The sequence below is a fragment of the Macrosteles quadrilineatus genome, unplaced genomic scaffold (genome assembly GCF_028750875.1).
Source record: "Macrosteles quadrilineatus isolate MER2022 unplaced genomic scaffold, UCM_ALF_1.0 Scaffold_9__3_contigs__length_116548681, whole genome shotgun sequence".
Lineage (NCBI taxonomy): Eukaryota > Metazoa > Arthropoda > Insecta > Hemiptera > Cicadellidae > Macrosteles > Macrosteles quadrilineatus.
In genome coordinates this window covers 108033968-108052962 of record NW_026542602.1, presented here as the reverse complement: position 1 = coordinate 108052962, position 18995 = coordinate 108033968, and the positions used below count along the sequence as shown (strand labels likewise).

Here is an 18995-nt window from a genome sequence, read left to right as displayed (position 1 = left end):
CATCAGATGAGGTTTGCTATAATGTCAAGCAGCTGCAACTATACATTAACCAAAAAAAGATAGTGGGGAACTTCCCCTCATACTGTATAAATTTTGTGAACGGACTATAATTCAACTGTAATGGACTTTGATAATTTATTTAGCAAACATACTTTTTTAATTTCACTGTTATTGTCATCAAATGGGAGTAATCTAATTACTGAACGGCTTTATCTGCTGCTTTAAACTCTTCTTCTCTGTTGGTGATTCAGATAAGTTGTGATATGATACTGTGTTTTTCAGGGTTCCACAATGAGTTTGTCTACTGATTTATCGTCGGAAGACGGAGCCAAACATATCTCACTGCACGACCGCATCAAGATTGTCTCTCAACAGTCCACAGCTAGACCTGGCTGCGTCATACAGCTCGACGCCATCGCAGACGCTACTCATGTGAGTTCATATTTTTTATTGTTATCTCACTTAAACAAAACTGTCTCATGATTTAGGGTGTATTAAATGTATTCAATTAAAAACCACAAAACATTCAAATAACCAATTTTCACAAAAAAATGACAATATGATCAAATTTCTTCAGTCTACTCTCTGGAAGTTCTATATTAGGATGAAATAACAGTGTTATGTTTTGAAAACTTTTATTTGCATATATACCTGTTCCCCATACTTTTTTGTTCTTCTTCAGGTAAGCTAGCTGAACTCTTATCATTTCAAATTTCTAAATATGAGATTCAAAAATTGATTCTTGCGTTTAGAATTTGAATTTTTTCTTGAGATTCAGTAGATTTGTTACTATTCAGCTTCGACTCATACAAACTATCACTTTTGACTCTTGGTTCTATCATCATTTTAACGTTGGCGCCAGTTTTAAAATCGAAATGGATGTATTTGATTTGGGCCAATTTTGGCAGAGTGTGCTTATGTGAATTACCAATTAATTTTGAATACACGAACATGTTCAACCAATTAGTCAAACTGATGAGACAACTTATTATCAAACCACATGTGCAGATGTGTATTTTTGATGCTCAAAAATAGTGGGATTTCCCTCGTTAATATCACAATAAAGGCTGTTTATTTTTAAGACACTCCGTAAATCAATATTTCAAAAACCAATCCTGCCAAAATTCTGCATGTGCCAGATTAGCAAGCAGTAGAGAGAGTGCAATGAGCTAAGAGAAAGTGTAGTGTCAAAATACTTGTATTCTTTGTGGAGTTGTCGGTGGTGTTGCAGGACTGGCAGAACACACAGTTCCTACACGTGTTCCAAGAACAGCTGATCACTGGAGAGAGTATGGGACTGGCGGGGACGCCAGGGGGCATCTCACTGACAGAGGGCAGCCACGGGGCCATCGTGGACCTGCAACAGACAAAGGAGTTTGAGGAGCCGTTCTACCTGGTGGTACTGGAACGGACGACGCAAGGCACTACAGTACACACCTGGCGAATAGTCATCTCCTCTCAGACTGACAACAGCGGTGAGTTTACGCTCTTGTTACTGTTCTGTCTTTGATTTTTATTTGTACAAAAACTGTATTTAATTAAATTGATTTTTTTATTGAGTCAAGGTGGACCTTGTTTGTTGGCGCACCAGCCACATGAAAGCTTTTTGCGCTTCCCATGTTTTGACTCAGAGAAAACCCAATGCCCCATGAAAAAACCCAGAGAAAATCCAAGTGGTAAAACAGGGATTTATTTTTTTAGTTTGAAAAAAAAATTATATGAAGTTACAAACCTAGCCAATTTGTTTTAAAAAGTTGTAAATTGTTTTGCACAGTGTGTTGAGTTTAACAAAATTATAAAACATTTAGATCATGCTGAGTTAAAGATACTGAAATTAGCATATAAAGGTTTAATTGTATTCAGTTTTCCATTGACTTATATCACATAGGGAATTGGACATCCTTTTCTTTTAGTTTTAATTCAATTTACCCTTATTTATTGTTCTTCGATAAACTCTGTTTAATTATGGCACATTACCTGATGAGCTCTGATGGTGTTATAGATGAAAATGGAGACCTGATGTACGTGCCAGACAGTAGACTGGTGCAGGACGACACATTGGAGGATGTAGACTCATCCTCTAGGCTGGACGAGTCATGTCACGGCCAGGTCCATACTGGACATGTGCAGATAAATACTACCAAGGTTTGTGACTTACTGATAACCATTATAGGTCAATCTTGATAATCCAACCAATATGGGACCTACAGTTTGTTGGATTAAAAAGGATTCTGGATTACCAAAAGGTATAATTCTAAATACAAATGATCAGAAAGAAAAAATTTTAATAAAACCCTGTTTTACAGAGATACAATGACATTATGGTTTCATCTTTTGTAGGACTACAGCACTGGATCTAGACTTGATAAAAACAAAACATAGCTCATGAGGTAATAGAACACTACACATAAAAAAGTCAAGAAGATTTTTACTTTTTTTGCAAAAAGATTCTCTAGTTGACACTCAAATTTTTAATTTGACAACTGCGCTCATGTTAATATAACACTTTTACCTGTAGGGTGAAAATGATAATGCTGTCACTCATCCAAACATTTTGACATTATACTTTGTTGTTTTGTTCACAATATTTAGGCGGCTTAAGGGGAAGTTTCCCCACCACTTTTTTTGTATTTAATGTATATTGCTTAATCAGCTATTGAGCTATTATTTTAAAGGTAAGGGTCAAGTGGAGGGGATAGATTTCTTCCCCTAAAACCACCTAAATATTGTGAACAAAGTATAATGCTAGTGGGATATTTATGGTTTGTAGTAAAAATATTTTACGCCACACTACATTATTTTGACGAACTTCCCACGCAAGGATTTAGTCCAGAAAACAGCTGTTTGCCGCCAGCTTATTCTAATGGGGTTTCATTGCGTAATACTGTTCTGCAATGAGTTTTACCGGACACCAATCAGCTGATTATACCGTATTTGCGAGGCAATGATTGGTTATAAACAAAAACATAACCTCTCTTAGAGGTTATTACTGGTGATGTTTAGTCCTTTAGTTGGTGGAAATATATAAGGATTTGTACGAATTAAGTAGTATGGCGTAAACTATCGTACGTAACTCTTCCAAAATGTGTGTACCGGACTCGTATGGTAATCCCGTACTCGACTTCGTCTCGCACGGGAACGACCACACTCGTCCGGTAAACATTTATTTTCAGGACTAGTAACGTAATATACTATATCGTAAAGTATACAATGTGTCTGTTTATGATATCCTACTTAAAAATTCATCACGTACCATTGCAGTGGAGTTGAGGAGGAAATGTCAGGATATATGGGTTGGTAATGTGTGTTGTAGGTATGTACACAAGAGCTACCTCTACCAGACGGGGTTGACGTGATACACGCGGCACCTGCTGGAGGACATCTCAGCTCTGCCTCCATCTATCCAGCATGCTTCGCTCCCTACATCATAGTGACAGCCTGCTCCGACAGCACCATCAGGTATGTGATAGCAACTGTAGATATGTAGTTGAAAGGGTTGGTAATATTGTTGGAACTCTAGGAATGATGTTTTAGTAACTGTGTAAAATAGTGTAGAACTGTAGGACATGTCGTCGGAACAGTAAAAAGGTGTCCAGGAACAATTTGAAGTAACTTGTAAGCACAAGAGAAACTTTATAATTTTTATTAAGAATCTATTCAATCAAACATTGCTTATAGTTTATAAATTAACCTTTGATTGAAAAGGGCTTATTGCCTGAGTGGGATGCCTACGATTTGTGAGGTCAGCCCAACGATATAAACAACTCATGGATCGCTGGCTCAGTGTTGGCCGCGCGGTCTAGCTTCCCCCACCATCTACTGGCAGAAGCCGACGCAGCCCATACACTCGCAATTATAAAACGCGCATTTTTAGTTGCTGCTGTGTTGAAATATATAGGGGTAAAGTATTGCTAACGCTTGTCAAACTCTTTTTACTATCTAAACCTTTATGTCTGTTTTGTTTCTTGCAGAAAATAGCCCGTATGAATTCTTTAAAAGCTACAAATTCACTAAACCCGATTTTTAGATGTTTTTAGACAACTTATATCGCTAATTCAATATTATACATGTTAAAATAATAAGTGATTACAAAGAAGAAATAGAAAGTGCAATATTTATAATTGAAATCATATTTTATGAAACAAAAAATTGTACATAAACAATTAGTATAATTTTGAAGTTTTAGCCTCAGACGTGACATTATGATTGACGTAAACAAGATATTTTTTTCTTTCAATGTGTAACGACAATGTATATTACAAAATGGGCTACAAAAAAGAAAGAAAAAAGTAGGCCTATCACGTTAATGTCAAGCATAGATCTGCGGTAAAAACTGGACAGATGTAGTCGGGTTTTTAAGAGTTCAAATATGTTATTTTCTGCAAGAAAAGAAGAAGACATTAAGTTTAGAATAGTAAAAAGGGTTTGGCATACATTAGCAATATTTTATATCTATATATTTCAACAGAGCAGCAACTTAAAAAAGTGCGTTTTACAATGGTGAGTGTATGGGCTGGGCTGCGTCGGCTACTGCCAGTAGATGGTGGGGGGAGCGAGACCGCAAACACCGCCCGCAGTGCTACTGAGAGCGCAATCCAGTAGTTCTTTACATCGTTGGGTCAGCCTGCTCATCCTTCCTCTCCTTATTTATAAATTAACTAAAAAATACTTAACTCTACTTCTACAGATGTGCTTATTTAGTGTTAAATAAGATCCCTCTGAAAAGTCTTAAATATTTATAGGTTTGTGACTATATTAAGTTTATAGTGCTTTTTAACACAAAAAGTACCACTTGCATATTTTTGTTGCATAGCATGTATGCACACCAGGCAGTTCCTGGTAAGTTTGAATAGATAATAAATTTCATCACTGTGATAAACCTGTAACATTAAATTTATTGCTATTAGAGATGGACGAGATTGGATTTTTAGTTCGAGACGAGACGAGACGAGATTTTTTATTTCTCATAAAATTTCGAGACGAGATCGAGACGGGATTTCCCTTCTCATACACAACGGGAAATGCACGTTCAAAATGTTTACCTGATTTTGTAACATTGTTAGATGACTGTTTAAATACAAAAATAATGATAATAGGCAAGAATATTTACAATCTTTTATTAAAAAACATCAGCATAACATTTTTTTTTTAATCACGCCTAACTTATTAAAAATGCCTACGATTAGGAAACATAGTGATATCATTTAGGATAGAGTTCAACTTATCCTAAAATAAAATAAATCATAAAATAAAAGCAATATTAATTTTTATAAAATAGTTAGGTACTTGTTTTGGCTTTTTATAGTAATAAAACATTCCTCACACTGCTTACACTTAACAAAACTTCTAAAATGTTATTAAAGTAATATTATTAAAATAATTAAAGTAATATTTACATTTAAAGAGTTAATTAATAAGAACGCCTTCGCAAAGGAAACGCAACTACAACACGCTCCTGTATTGCGGGTATTGCATTGACTTTCTGCAGGCGTTTTTTTTTATTTTATTTTATTTTTTTTTTTATTCTCGTCTCGATAAAAATCTCGGCCAAAAAAAAATCTCGTCTCGTGTAACGAGATTTAAAATTTCCCGAAAATTTCCCGAAATTTCGAGACTTGACCATCCCTAATTGCTATATTTATCTTTGTTGTTACAGGTTTTGGAAATGCAAAGTCAGCAAAAAGCAAAATGGGAAAGTAGAGCACACATACGAGTGGCAAGAATGGGAAATGTTGCGGAAAGACAAGGAATCAATGATTGAAATATCAGGTAAGACATGAGTTTTGACCAGTAGTGTTTGTTCTAGGGATGGTCAAATCCAGGAATTTTGAATCTCGAATACGAATCTTAAAAAATCAAATCTCTAATCTTGTATCTTTGAATCTTGAGTCCCAAAAATAATTACGAACGGTCATTTTTATACGGTGATTAAAAAGCAAGAATGGAATAGGGAGCATTTAAAAATAAATATTACACTAAACATAAATTACTTTTTATTTGCAATGAAAAGTTAAGTTACATAATTAAGTTACTTTTTACACACGGCATAAATAACAGACCACTAATTGATAACATCTTTAAAACCTATTATTTTAGCCTAAATCGAACGGTATCCTTTATTTGGACGGCAAATACTAAATATTCATTATTGGTTATTTATGGTTGTTGTAGGTAGGCCCCTACACTTGTTGATTTTAAATTTGTTGAACAATAGTGTACTTTGTTATTAAAATTTTAAATAACTTATTAAATACTAAACATCAATTCAATCCACAGTTGAGCTTCGATTGGGGATCGAATTGTGTAAATCGTTGTGTCGTCTGTCTAGTGTCTACAGTATTACAGTTCCGCCATTGCTTGCTACATGAATGCAGACAATATTATTGCGGTCAAGGTTAAGTCTATAGCGATGGAGGCAATAGTTGCTTGCACTGAACTAGAGCTACAACCGAAGGTATCACTGAATGCGAGAATTGAGAGACGTTGGCCGCCATATGTACTAGGGGATTGTGAGATAGCAATTAAGCCAACAGCCAATGAGTTGGTAGATTATTCTAGTGGTACCAACATAATATTTTACAGCGTTTTAATTCCTAGTAGTTTTGTCGTGCCAGTGCTACCTCCATTTGGATGTTTTCAGTCTACGACTATTTTGTTTTGTAAGGAGCAAGAGCGGTTCCCTAATTCTGTATCAGACTTAGATACGGTAAATAACTGAGAGCGCACGATAATTTTGGGCCAGCATGAACTACCCCGGTTACCTGATTCAGAATTTAAACGAGCAACAAAACATTGACCATTGCACATTCCTTAAAAATGAGTTTTTATATGGAATCAGTGGTATCGACAATCGTAAGTAATATTTCAGAACTGGTATCGAATCAAGAAATTCTGTTATCGACCTCGGCCTATCCCTATTTAAAATACAATTAATATTCGACTAAGACGTAATTCAAGCCATGGCCTTAAATTTTGAGACTGAGTTTGGCTTTGTTCCAGCCATGCGTAGATTGACACTGCTGCTACACATTATTATAGAGCTGGCGGTGAGTCGGCGTATTCTGTCAGCGCACCCGAGATCCGAATTTTTTTTTAGGATTCGGTGGACTCGAGATTCGGATACGACTCATGCCTAATTTGTTCTTGTATTTACGTTTTTAAATTACAAAATTTAAGGAATCTGTTCAAAATATGGTTCAAGTCTTTGGATACATGTTATTTTAAGAAGTGAATTAGTGTAATTATTTTAACACCTACTGTTAAATATCACTTACTTATTGGAGTGGCCACTGGTACCATAAGAAGTACTTGGCCTGGATCATCTTCACAAGATCCAAAATCGGAAAATCCAACATTCAAATTGCAGATTGGAAGATTTTACATTGTGAAGTAATAGACTGTACGTTTCACTTTGGATCTTCCGATCGTAGTTGGGTACGGAAGATCCAAAAAGCAATACGTTAGAGCAAAGATCCAAAAGTATGAACTATTGCGTCCCACAGATTGAAGGCGTTCAAATACATAAGGGGAGAAAGTAATAATTAATTAAAAACATTACAAAAGAAAACAAATAAGAAGGCACAAGGCTGATGACGGCGTGCATTTAAACGCCTTCAATATGCGAGACGCAATAACTCATCTTTTGGATCTTCCGATCTGACACATGCATTTTGGATCTTCCGACCAGTGTTTCCAAACGCGGGATTATTATCCCGAAAACTGGATTTTTACACCATGAGCGGGATTAAAATGGGATTTTCAGCTATGACGTCTATTTTGATTTTTTCTACTTAATTTTAGAGGAAAACTTAAATTGATTAAACTACTGTAGTAAAATATGAAAGAAATATTTAAACAACTATTTTAACATGATACGTCAAATATAACACTCGGGATTAAACAAAAAAATATCATGTGGGATAAAACGGGATTTTTCTTCATTCAAAAGCGGGATTAAACAGGATTTCTCGACCCAGTAAGCGGGATTACTTTTTTGGTCGTTTGGAAACACTGCTTCCGAACTCGTATGATAGGAAGATTCAAAGTGAAACGTACAGTCTATTTCATAAGTTTTACTTCACAATGTAAAATTGGTTATGACTGTACTTTTGGATCTACCAATCTTTGGATCTTCTGATCTGCAATATAAACGTTGGATCTTCCGATTTTCGATCTTGTGAAATAGGCGCCTTAAAATAAGAAAATAAATAGCAAAACCTAGAAATAATTAGAACACAGATGAAACCATTGTTGTTCGATAGTGAAAAGTATTGTGAATAACATATCAAAAGTCTCCAAAAATATCTTTGGTGGAACACCACCATTTTTCCAAAATGGCGGCCAAATCCAGTAGTTTTTTGCTTTTTATTGAAATTCTGACTTTCCAGTCAATATTGGTGAAAAGTCGTCAATACATTTAATGTTCCTCCTGAAATTACCTTTAAAATGATACCAAATACATGTACGTACAACAATTTAATAAATTTAAAAAATTACAATTACAATATTTAAAAACGGATTTCAGCACTAAAATCAGCGTGGAAATCTAGTTCATAATGATGTGTCACAACACTATAATTACATTAAAAAATATTTATATCCAATATGGCTGATCCAAGATGGCGGCCCAAAAGCGTCCCCTATTGAAATTAAGTACGGACCATCCAATAAATATCGGTCGTGGTTCCAAGTCAATATCTCGAAAAATGTGCAAAAAAACATGTGGTATCTTTTGTTGCAAAATTTGTCCAATATTGGGAAAAGCCGCCATTTTCTCCTTAATTTAGGGGTTTCCCGTGGACTGATTTTTTTAAACTTTTGGTATGTCACTCTGCACACCACAACAATAAAAATAAAACCATAACATGTTTACTTGCAAATTTTTATACAATCCCTGTGTACGTTATTTTTAGTTTGCTTGGACTATTACATTAATTTACAAAAAATATTTTTATTTGAAATATTTTATTATTTCTACGGCGTTTATTTTTTGTTGTAGGTACATGTATTTGGTATCATTTTAAAGGTAATTTCAGGAGGAATATTAAATGTATTGACGACTTTTCACCAATATTGACTGGAAAGTCAGAATTTCAATAAAAAGCAAAAAACTACTGGATTTGGGCGCCATTTTGGAAAAATGGTGGTGTTCCACCAAAGATATTTTTGGAGACTTTTGATATGTTACTTGATATGTACTTTTCACTATCGAACAACAATGGTTTCATCTGTGTTCTAATTATTTCTAGGTCAAACCACATATTCAGGGCCCTAAAATACTCCCCCAGGTTTCACCCACGCACTGCCTCCAGGTGTCTCTTTCTTTAGCTTCATTTTCATTTCTTCCCAATATCTTTTTGAATTTCATCCCTCCATCTTAGCTTAGGCTGTCCTGGCTGTCTTCTTTCTTTGGAGTTTCTATTAAGTATGTTCCTTGCTGCTGAATTTTGCTGTCCTCTCATAGTATATGCTAGACTCTTTAAATATGCTAGACTAAATTTTCAAACTAAAACGTTTTTGTACAAGTGGCAGTAAATTCATTTCACATATTTACTTATAGTTTCCTTTTTAATATATTTTAACCCCTACTTTATGTAATTTTACAAATAAAATGACAAATTGTTATTGTTTTGTAGGTCAGCCACTAAACATTAATGCCGCCTACAGTGGGAGGATCGCGTGTGCCTACAAGTATGGCAAATCCTTCACTCGACCGTCTCGCAAGGACCCTGACTCTCGATATGTCAACCTCTGTGTAGCCATCTACGAATGTGAAAGCACCGGTGGTAAGTTATCTTATATCCTTATATGTAATACAATACTGTTCATGTGGGTAGGTTCTACTTCTGGAAATTCAAGTGGAGACAGGTCTCGGGAAGGACATGTTACTCTGTGGCTGGAAACCATCGACCTTTACCTGTGTCACGAGGAGGGTTAGCTTGATTCCACCACTAGATGAAGCAGTGCTTACTCCAATTAGATTACTAGATTTTGGTTTATAAACACAGAACTAATGTTTATGCAAATATTGGCTTACCTGAATGGAAAAGAGTTCACTCCAGCACAAGATCCACAACAAGATCCACACTAAAGATTTCCTCAGGTCCAATGTTCACCAGGAAATGCAGACTCAGGGTCAAGATGATCTTTGTGGTTATCACTGGATGAGAGAATGACACAGTAAAATATCATTTTGTATTGGGTCTTGGAGCAATACATGCTTGATGGAATATTCAAAAATATGTGTTCCAAGGTCTAAGTACTATTTGTTTTCAATAAAACTTAACTCTGTCTCTTTCTTTAACCCAAACTTTGTGATTGCACTGAAAATTGTTACTGTGTTAACTGTAAAGGAATCCTATGTCATCATCATTATTATTTTGACTGACCTTTCAACTCTGATGTGTGTCAGCTTCAACTCATTAATATCCAAAGGTAATTTACTGTTATAAACCTTCCTAGTCCAAGAAATCAGGTTCTGCAGTTTCGGTTTATGCCAAGGGTGACTCAAGTGTGAGTTTACCCATCTTTAGACCTGAGCAAGCCTTTTTTCATGGTTTGTCCAAGAGTTGATAGTTTGCGTCTCTGTAGGAATCCTAGATAATGTCGGTTCTGTTGTAGGGTCAGAATGGGTCCTAGAGGACACTCTACATCTCAAGAACATCCACCTGCCTCGTATCCAGGTAGACCCCAGTGTGGACCTCAGCTACATCTACGACCACACTCTGCTGTCCAAGAAACAGCGGCTGCAGAACAACTTCATAAAGGCCATGAGCAACGAGGAACTTGACCCTCGCAGGAATGGAGATATGAACGGTCTCGGAGAACCTGCTAGCTTGGTTAAAACTGGTGCGGGTGGGTGTTAGTTTTTTAATGAAAAAGAAACAAATGATTTTAAATGTTTTTATATATTTAGTACTATTCAATGAGTTTTTACTTCTCGAGTATATGTTGCTCACAGAAGACTGTCAAGAGGAAACATTCTCTTTTGGCACAATGATGCTATTAAGGAAGGAAAAAGGCTATGCATTTTGTTTTCCTACTATGGAATTTCGCTTATCCAATATTACTTGAAAAGTATTTGTGGATCCTGAAATATAATTCAGTTAAGCCCAAGAAATATTTTTTAATAACAAAATAATTTTCATACTATCCCATCTTCTCTTAGCATTCTGTACAATGCCTTTTACATGAATCAGATAACATCTCAATGCAATTGTAATTGTTTTCTTAAAATTAAAATCATGCAATGTTGGTAGGTAAACTTCAATTTAAGTATGACAAGTGAATTAATTGTGCATCTGTTTTCAACGACCTTTTGTTTGTTAAAAAGGCTCTTTTTCCCTCATTCTCTATAACTCCGGACTGTAATTTCGAGGTGAATTTTTCCAAAATTAAAGAAATTAAGCCACTTTCATGCTCTTACTACTATTTTATTATTACGTGCGTTGTTTTCACAGAGACTTTGAATATCAGTGACTTCTGAATACATAGAATAAGTATTACCATGTTTGCAATTCATTTCAAGGGCTAATTTTTAGGTCTACTTCCTCTGTGTAACTTCTTTTTAACTTAATTTTACATATTAGTAAAATATTAGAGACAAACAATTCACTTAAAAAGACAATAACACTAGTTGTTATTTTTTCGCAGGTCTGCTAGCCGTCCCTAGCTTCAGCACGCTGCAGTCACTGCGCAAGAGCATCATAGAGAATGGTAACAACTGTCCACTGACACAGAAACACCTGGTACAGCTGGACTGGGTGTCTAAAGAGGACGGCTCACACATTCTCACAGTGGCTGTAGGAAGCAAGGTGAGAGCTTCAGTATATCACACACAACCACTGTTTTGAGATGGGGATGCAGCTAAGGTGCATTTTACCCGTTGAAGAATGGCAGATAAAATTTATGACTTTGGTAGCATTTTTACTGGTTCAGATAAGTTGTTTCTTTATCCAGCACCACTTAGTAAACGCACGATGATCAAGGACAACTGGGTCAAGTTTAAAACCATCCAAATTCTACTGAATTTTCAAAATATCAAACCTGAAGTATTTTTTTGTGAGGATAGGAGGGAGTCCAATCTGGCACAATAAACATGAAACGTTACAATTTAGGTACACAATAAACTAGTCTATTTGACCATCACTGATAGTGTTTTTAACTAAGGAAGGTTTGAGTTGGAGAGAGAATTTAACTCCTGGAACAGTTCATCTCTCTCTTTGATTCTAACCAGATTTAACTTCTTCCCATTCAAGTAAACCCGATATCCCCAACCCAAAAAAAAAACCCCTAAACACCTAGGCTCTTGTGCTACACCCTTCTTTATAAATATTTAAGTCATACAAAGAGCTAGTTTGATGTTATTTGAGAGTGTTTGGTCACAGGTGATGCTGTTCACCCCAGTGTCCAGTGATTTGGCCCAAGCCAACATGAAGGCCATGAAGGAGTCTCAGTCCACAAACCGTCCCATTCTCAGGAAGGCCTCGTCCCTTGCTGCTCCCAACTTTGTGGATGAGATTAGGTGAGTAAAAAAAATTTAATGTAGACTACCAAGCCCAGGAGAAGTAGCCTGACCTAACATAGATTCTTACTAATCTCTCAGTTGTATCTAGGCCCCAATTAATATTTTTTTTTGCTCCAGGTTCAATTCAACCCATGTACATTAGATTTTGCCTGGTTTAGCATTTGCGACACAGCTCTTGGTAGTGTTATTTATTTCATAATTGTTAGATTATTGTAACTCATAATAAACATATGGCAGGCTCTACACACATGTGCTTATTCTTTATCTCTAGTAATTTGTCAAGAATCCTAATCTCAAATCATGGTATTTACCAAAAATCTCAAGAAAAGAATCAATATCTAGATCCATTGACTGTTTCATAAATTGAATCAGGAATCTAATATTAAGTTGCAAGCAAATGTAATGGAATTGGATTAATAATATTAAAGGGAGACAGACAGCGTTCCTGATCTTTGTTTGGGGTAATCCCCTGATTTATGGCCTAAGGATAGTGATCGATGGAGGAGGGGTGAGAAAGCGAGAGTGATAGCTGAGGAGTCATACCACAACCAAACAGTTCATCTCAATAAAGTTAATATAAGGCTTACTCCAAATGAATATTTTTAACTTTGAAGGTTATAAGTTTTATATTAACTTAAAGTCTTAAGGTTACTTAAATCGACTTCCATTTGAATTACAAAGATTATATGCAGAAATAGTGAACGGAAACTAATTGTTCTAATATATTTCCTGTTTTCTCGCTAAACTATTTACAATAATTTGAATACTTGATGTGTCTTCAGTGTCCGTTGTTATTAGGTAAAACCTTCTTTTTCTAGTTTCTAGATACAATATTGTTCTTCTCACCTTGATCTTTTCATCAGTTCATAATTTTAGGCCTCATATATATATATATATATATATATATATATATATATACAATTAGTTAGAAGTGTTAGATTTCCCATATGTCTTGTGGTATAAAGACAATTTCAATTTAAAAAACTAACCTATAAAGTAGGCCTAACAACAAAGGCAATTTTGCTTTATCGATTGGCAAAAATAAATAAAGTTTTAACCTTCAAGAGCTGAAGAAATATTATTGTTATAGTTACGAAGGTTTATGACAAATTACTGTAAATAATTGTAAATAGATTAGCGACAAAAGAGGAAATATATTAATTAAAACCAATTAATCTTTTTTATTCAAACGGAAGTGGATTTAAGTGACCCATAGGTAAACAGTTTCAGGGATTTCAGTCTGGAACGCGTGCCTACACCCCCTCCCAAATATCTATTTATGTCTTATCTAAAGAAAATAAAAAATGAATTACAAGTTTTCTATAGACGAAAACAAATTAACCCTTATGTAGTTTGGATAAAATAGTAACTGAACTCACAGGTGGATGAAGCTGCGTAAGATAGACCTGACGACAGCAGATGGACTGCCAGCACTGCCCATGCAGCTGTCGTGGGTCCGAGATGGCATACTAGTGGTGGGGATGGACAGTGAGATGCATGTGTATTCTCAGTGGAAACCTGACAATGGTGAGTGGAGAGTAGTATTGTTGGATCTGACAAGCACTAGATTACTAATCAAGGTTAGTGAAGTAAACAAGGATCAAATCAAATCAAAAGATCTTTATTCATATTCTGTAATACATATTTACATGAATAATGTCAAACAAGTTAAATGCTAGATGTACAACAATAATATCAAGTGTGCAGCAGCACATTAAGTAGGCTACAATCAACATGGTTGGTAGGCTACTATTGTTCACACCACTTCAGGTTACGCTATTTTCTGAATTCGAAGATCTATTATTTGTTTTTAAGTAAAAATAGTCGTCAAATGAATAAAGTACCCTCTGTATTCAAAATTCTTTCAATTTCACCTCTATCATCCTGCATGATTCTTATGTGATCTAGTATGCGATTTACGAATCTGAGACAGTTGTATAATATTTTTGAAGCACATTAAGACATTAGTGCTCGTAGGTAGATTCGACTATACACTTCAGGGCCAGTGGGTTAGCACTGTTAGCAGTGCGGCTATCTCACAGCAAAATGCCTACACAAAAGTCTACACACCTAAGTGGTTGTCAATGGGTTAATAGCTATTTCGGTTCAAAGAGATCTTCAATAGTCATTTTATTAATATCAATCTAGGCCTACTATCTACAAATGTATACACAAAATCTCCATTTCTCAAAATAATTGACAAATTTGTGTTCGGAAGTTCACCTTCACAGCAGCTGCCACTACCAGTGCCACAACGGACAATTTCCTAGCCTAGCTCATTTGCAAGTTTATTTAAATCTTATATTATTGTTTGGGTTAACCAGGGTAATGGTTTAACAGGGTTTGGTCAAAAGAGGTTTTACTGCACTATGGCGATTTATATTTTAAAAACAAATATGTTAAAAAATAAAATCCTACACTAGCACCTCTTAGAAGCTTGTTAATTACATTGATGCGTCACCTCTTTTCCAATCACACATTGTACAGAGATTACCTTGGTTTGTTCCACAGTTGGTGCCAAACGATTCTATGGCTCCAGGTTGCCACATCAAGAGTCAGAGGAGGCGCAAGACACAAGGAATCTGAGAGATGAAGACCTTAGAAATCTGGCCCAGGTACGGAAGTATTTGATTTTTAAATTGATAAAATGGAAGAATTACCTTATCCAACCACAGTTGCTAGTATGACAACTAGTTTCGTTCCTTAGAACATCGTCAGGTCGTTGTATGCAACCACATCTTCAATGTAATAATACATTGTGGTATGTCAAAAGATTCTTTAAAACACTGTCAGAATCACAATAGTAAAAACTAGTCATGTTGATCAAATTATTAAAATTGAATAAAATGTGATAAAACTGGTTAAAACTGTAAAGGCTGGCCAGCACTCTCTTATCACTGTCACTGACTAAATAAAACTGCAAAATGTATTATTACATTGAAGATGTGGTTGCATACAATGACCTGACGATGTTCTAAGGAACGAAACTAGTTGCCATACTAGCAACTGTGGTTGGATAAGGTAATTCTTCCATTTTATCAATTATATATTCCAACCATGGGTCACAATGAATAACTGATTTTTAAAGTTTTGATTCACAGTAAGTTATCCAAAATAACTTTACACCTCTAATAGATGTACAGTAGAACCTCACTAATTTGAATTTCAGTGGAAATGACTCATTTGTCGTGACTCAGTTGTTATAAGAGTCATGACAAAACGTTTGCCCGTGCCGCGTCGTATGTGGAACTAGTTCCTGGATTTATGTTAATCGTCTTCGTCTGCCAATGTTTCGTGTTTATTTATTTAAATTAGGGGTCTGCGGTGCACCGAAAAAGTCGGTACTGTACGGTACAAGCTTAATTACCGTCATCGGTTCGGTACAGCATTTTACACGGTACAAATTCGGTTCGGTACAGCCTATTATAATAATAAATTACTTTCAGTTTATTATCGTAGTCAACGGCAGTTGGTTCCGAGCACATAAAAGTCTTATCAGATGTTTGTTTACGATCTTCATAATTTATTACTAGCGTGATGATGCAATAAAAAACCCATTAGCAGTCCCAAATCCATTAACATTTTATCAAGACAATAATTGTTGTATTGAAGTACTTCCAAGAACTGTTGAGTTTTATCACTTTTATTTCTTTACGACTTTCCCCAATTCTGTTTTATCATAAAAATAATAGTTTTATGATGACTGTTAAATGTTATCTCTAACTTAATCAGTATTTTCGTGAATATTGAATTTGCCGCTGGCCATTGCCTACTGCCATAAAACTGTTTATGGCTACATATTAAACTTGTAACAAATCTACAATCTAATTTTATAAATTAAATATTTGTTATGGATATTTTATCTTTCTATTGACGACCATGGATATATACAAACTTTTGTCGTAATTTTAATTTCAACATCAAAATACAATATTGCACAATCGTGATATTTTAGGCCATTGACCTTTATTATGCATCCGGTATTGCTGTTTCAGAAGAGAAGCAAGTTGATAAATTATAAATTGATATTCCCGTAGTTAAAAAGAATTATTTTATAAACCTATAAAACAAAATCATAAAATCTTACATAAAGATAACAATAACGGAAATTGTAAAAAGGGTATAAAGATAACAACGTCATTCTTTCTCTTTGTTCTTCTATTTCTTGGGTTTCCCTTCATCACGCATTCAACAAGTTGTCATGGTTACTAATCACCCATGTCGTTATCAGCTTTTGTGACATAGCGCACAGCAGGGGGGTAAAACTTGACGAAAATCGGTTAATTTTTACCTATTATTTAATTACCAATGAATGTACTACTTTATTGGTATTTGGTACTGTATTAATAATCGGTCAAAATGGCCGATTTTTGTCAAATTTTACACCAAATTTATTGAAATTTCAAGGTGAATATTAATAAAACAATTATTACCAAATATTTGTATTCATTTAAAAGATTGATTTGTGGTATTGGGTTCCCCACTGAGTGCATCCGAGCGGCACTAATGAGGGTCGGACCTTCTTGGGGGTGAACAATAGACGGCTTATCAGACCCTCCCCTCCCCCGTGGTCTGGAGAAAGCATGTAAACAAACTATTGCACAAGCGTGCGTGACTTGACATTGAGCTGCTTCAACTATAATTTTGTCAAATGAACTGTGATGTTTCAAAATCAAAAACAATAATTTGGGACCATACTGCTTAACAATAATGGACTGCAATTATTGTTGAACATACAATCCATTTTTAACAAACTAAGATTATACGATTCAAATACAATTATAAAAATTATCTTGGTATTTTACTTGGGGTAATGAAGTTATGTAGGCTAGTGTAATTCTCGGTTCATCAAGGTTCTACTGAATTATGTTTGGCAGTGAATAAGTGTAGAATGCAATTTATAAATTCAGGGATACACACCTTTTACACAGTTATAAAGTCTAATTGCCCAACATCAAATCTTACTCTGTGATAATCCAAATTTTAGTTTCAGAAAAAAACTTTGCAAGAATTGTATCCATCTTATAACTTAACTAGTTTTGAAGCTGATAAAAAAAATGGTCTTTGCCATTACTTCATCATAACCTCCAGTTTTTCATTGTCATCTGCTATGAACAGCTGGCAAAACTACACTGTCTTCTACTGAATGCTTTTATATGTTTTTAAAATAAAATAAAAACAACTAGACATTGTGTTGGTTGGAAATAATTTATCAGTTTTGTGAAATTATCTTGTCAATAAATGTTTCAAACATGTTTATTCATAAAAACTCTCATCCTATTTTTAAACTACTTTATCATGGCTATTCAAAGTATCTCAGAGTAAAATAGGTAAAGCCTTTATCTCAACTGTGATTTTTCTTGACACAATCCTCGTAGTAGTAAAAGGTTTTGTTTTAATAATATGTGGTACAGTAATTGTTGTTAGAAAACCATGAATGTAGGATACTATCCATTTTCATAGTAATGTCTATGTATTAAAGTTAAAAATAATGGTTTGGATACAGTTCTGAGAAGAAAACCGCAAAAATACGGGTAGCCGCGTACCGTACCGATTTTGTACCGAGAACCGAGGTACAAAATATTGTACCGTACCGACCTTAAATTTTCTGTACCGCAGACCCCTAATTTAAATGTTAGTGTTTTTGTGTGTTTGTAAAACTCGACAATCTCGCAAGAGTGACAACAAGAGCCTGAAGATGAGGTTATAACCTTGAAACCGATTGCTCTATACAACAAATGTAGGATCACAGACGGAAACAGGTAATGTTATACCATTTTAATATTCAAGAAATGATCCTGGACCAAATAACATCAATATAAACCTGACTAGCTTCTGCCTTATTCTACCCCATTTTATAACTAAAAATCGTAATATTTCAGCTATTTCTTATTCAATCTTTTTGAACTTTCTTTTTGAAATAAGTTCTTGAAATTTTTTCATAAAATTAGCCATTTTTGAGTAATTTTAGTTTAAAAAATTAAAATGGCTGCCATTTTGAAATTTTAAGATGAATTTTTTTCTAACATTGTTCTTTTCTACTTTAACCTACATAACAAGTTCAATAAAGATCGGTTGAAAAAATTTGGAAATAATAATGTTTATGTAAAAAATACAAAATGGCGAATATCTGGTAAACGAAGCGATTTTGGGAAAAATGCTATTCTTGTTTTCTCTTTATTTTGACCCATAGAACCATGTCCTGGAGGTTGGCTGTTTACTTACGGGACCCTGTATAGACTGACTTTTTCAACCTCTAAAACAAAAGTTTTAAAAATCTTAAAAGCAATTCACACAGAAAATATATTGAAGAATCACATACAATTTTGTGCTCGGTTATGAAGCTTAAGTGCATGATTAATATGCCTCTATCGTGAATGCATGTTTTTGCTGATCGGCACTAGGACAACTTTTGTTTTAGCCTGGCATCTGACGGTCAACAACAATGCAAAACTATTGACTCCTGCAG

At 34.9% G+C, this 18995-nt stretch overlaps 1 protein-coding gene across 7 annotated transcripts in view; it reads left to right on the top strand.

Moving 5' to 3' along the window:
* The window catches only part of LOC129002446 (dmX-like protein 2), a 205566-nt gene that overhangs the window by 58386 nt on the left and 128185 nt on the right, over nt 1-18995 (top strand). For 6 of the 7 annotated variants that reach the window (XM_054430251.1, XM_054430254.1, XM_054430249.1 and 3 more), the window contains 11 exons: nt 283-432; nt 1232-1475; nt 2003-2145; nt 3314-3459; nt 5657-5769; nt 9636-9785; nt 10621-10854; nt 11653-11813; nt 12387-12523; nt 13908-14053; nt 15038-15141. In XM_054430251.1, coding sequence (XP_054286226.1) covers nt 283-432; nt 1232-1475; nt 2003-2145; nt 3314-3459; nt 5657-5769; nt 9636-9785; nt 10621-10854; nt 11653-11813; nt 12387-12523; nt 13908-14053; nt 15038-15141 — 1728 coding nt within the window. The remainder of the gene's footprint in view (nt 1-282; nt 433-1231; nt 1476-2002; nt 2146-3313; nt 3460-5656; nt 5770-9635; nt 9786-10620; nt 10855-11652; nt 11814-12386; nt 12524-13907; nt 14054-15037; nt 15142-18995) is intronic. The other variant, XM_054430248.1, reaches the window with a different exon arrangement.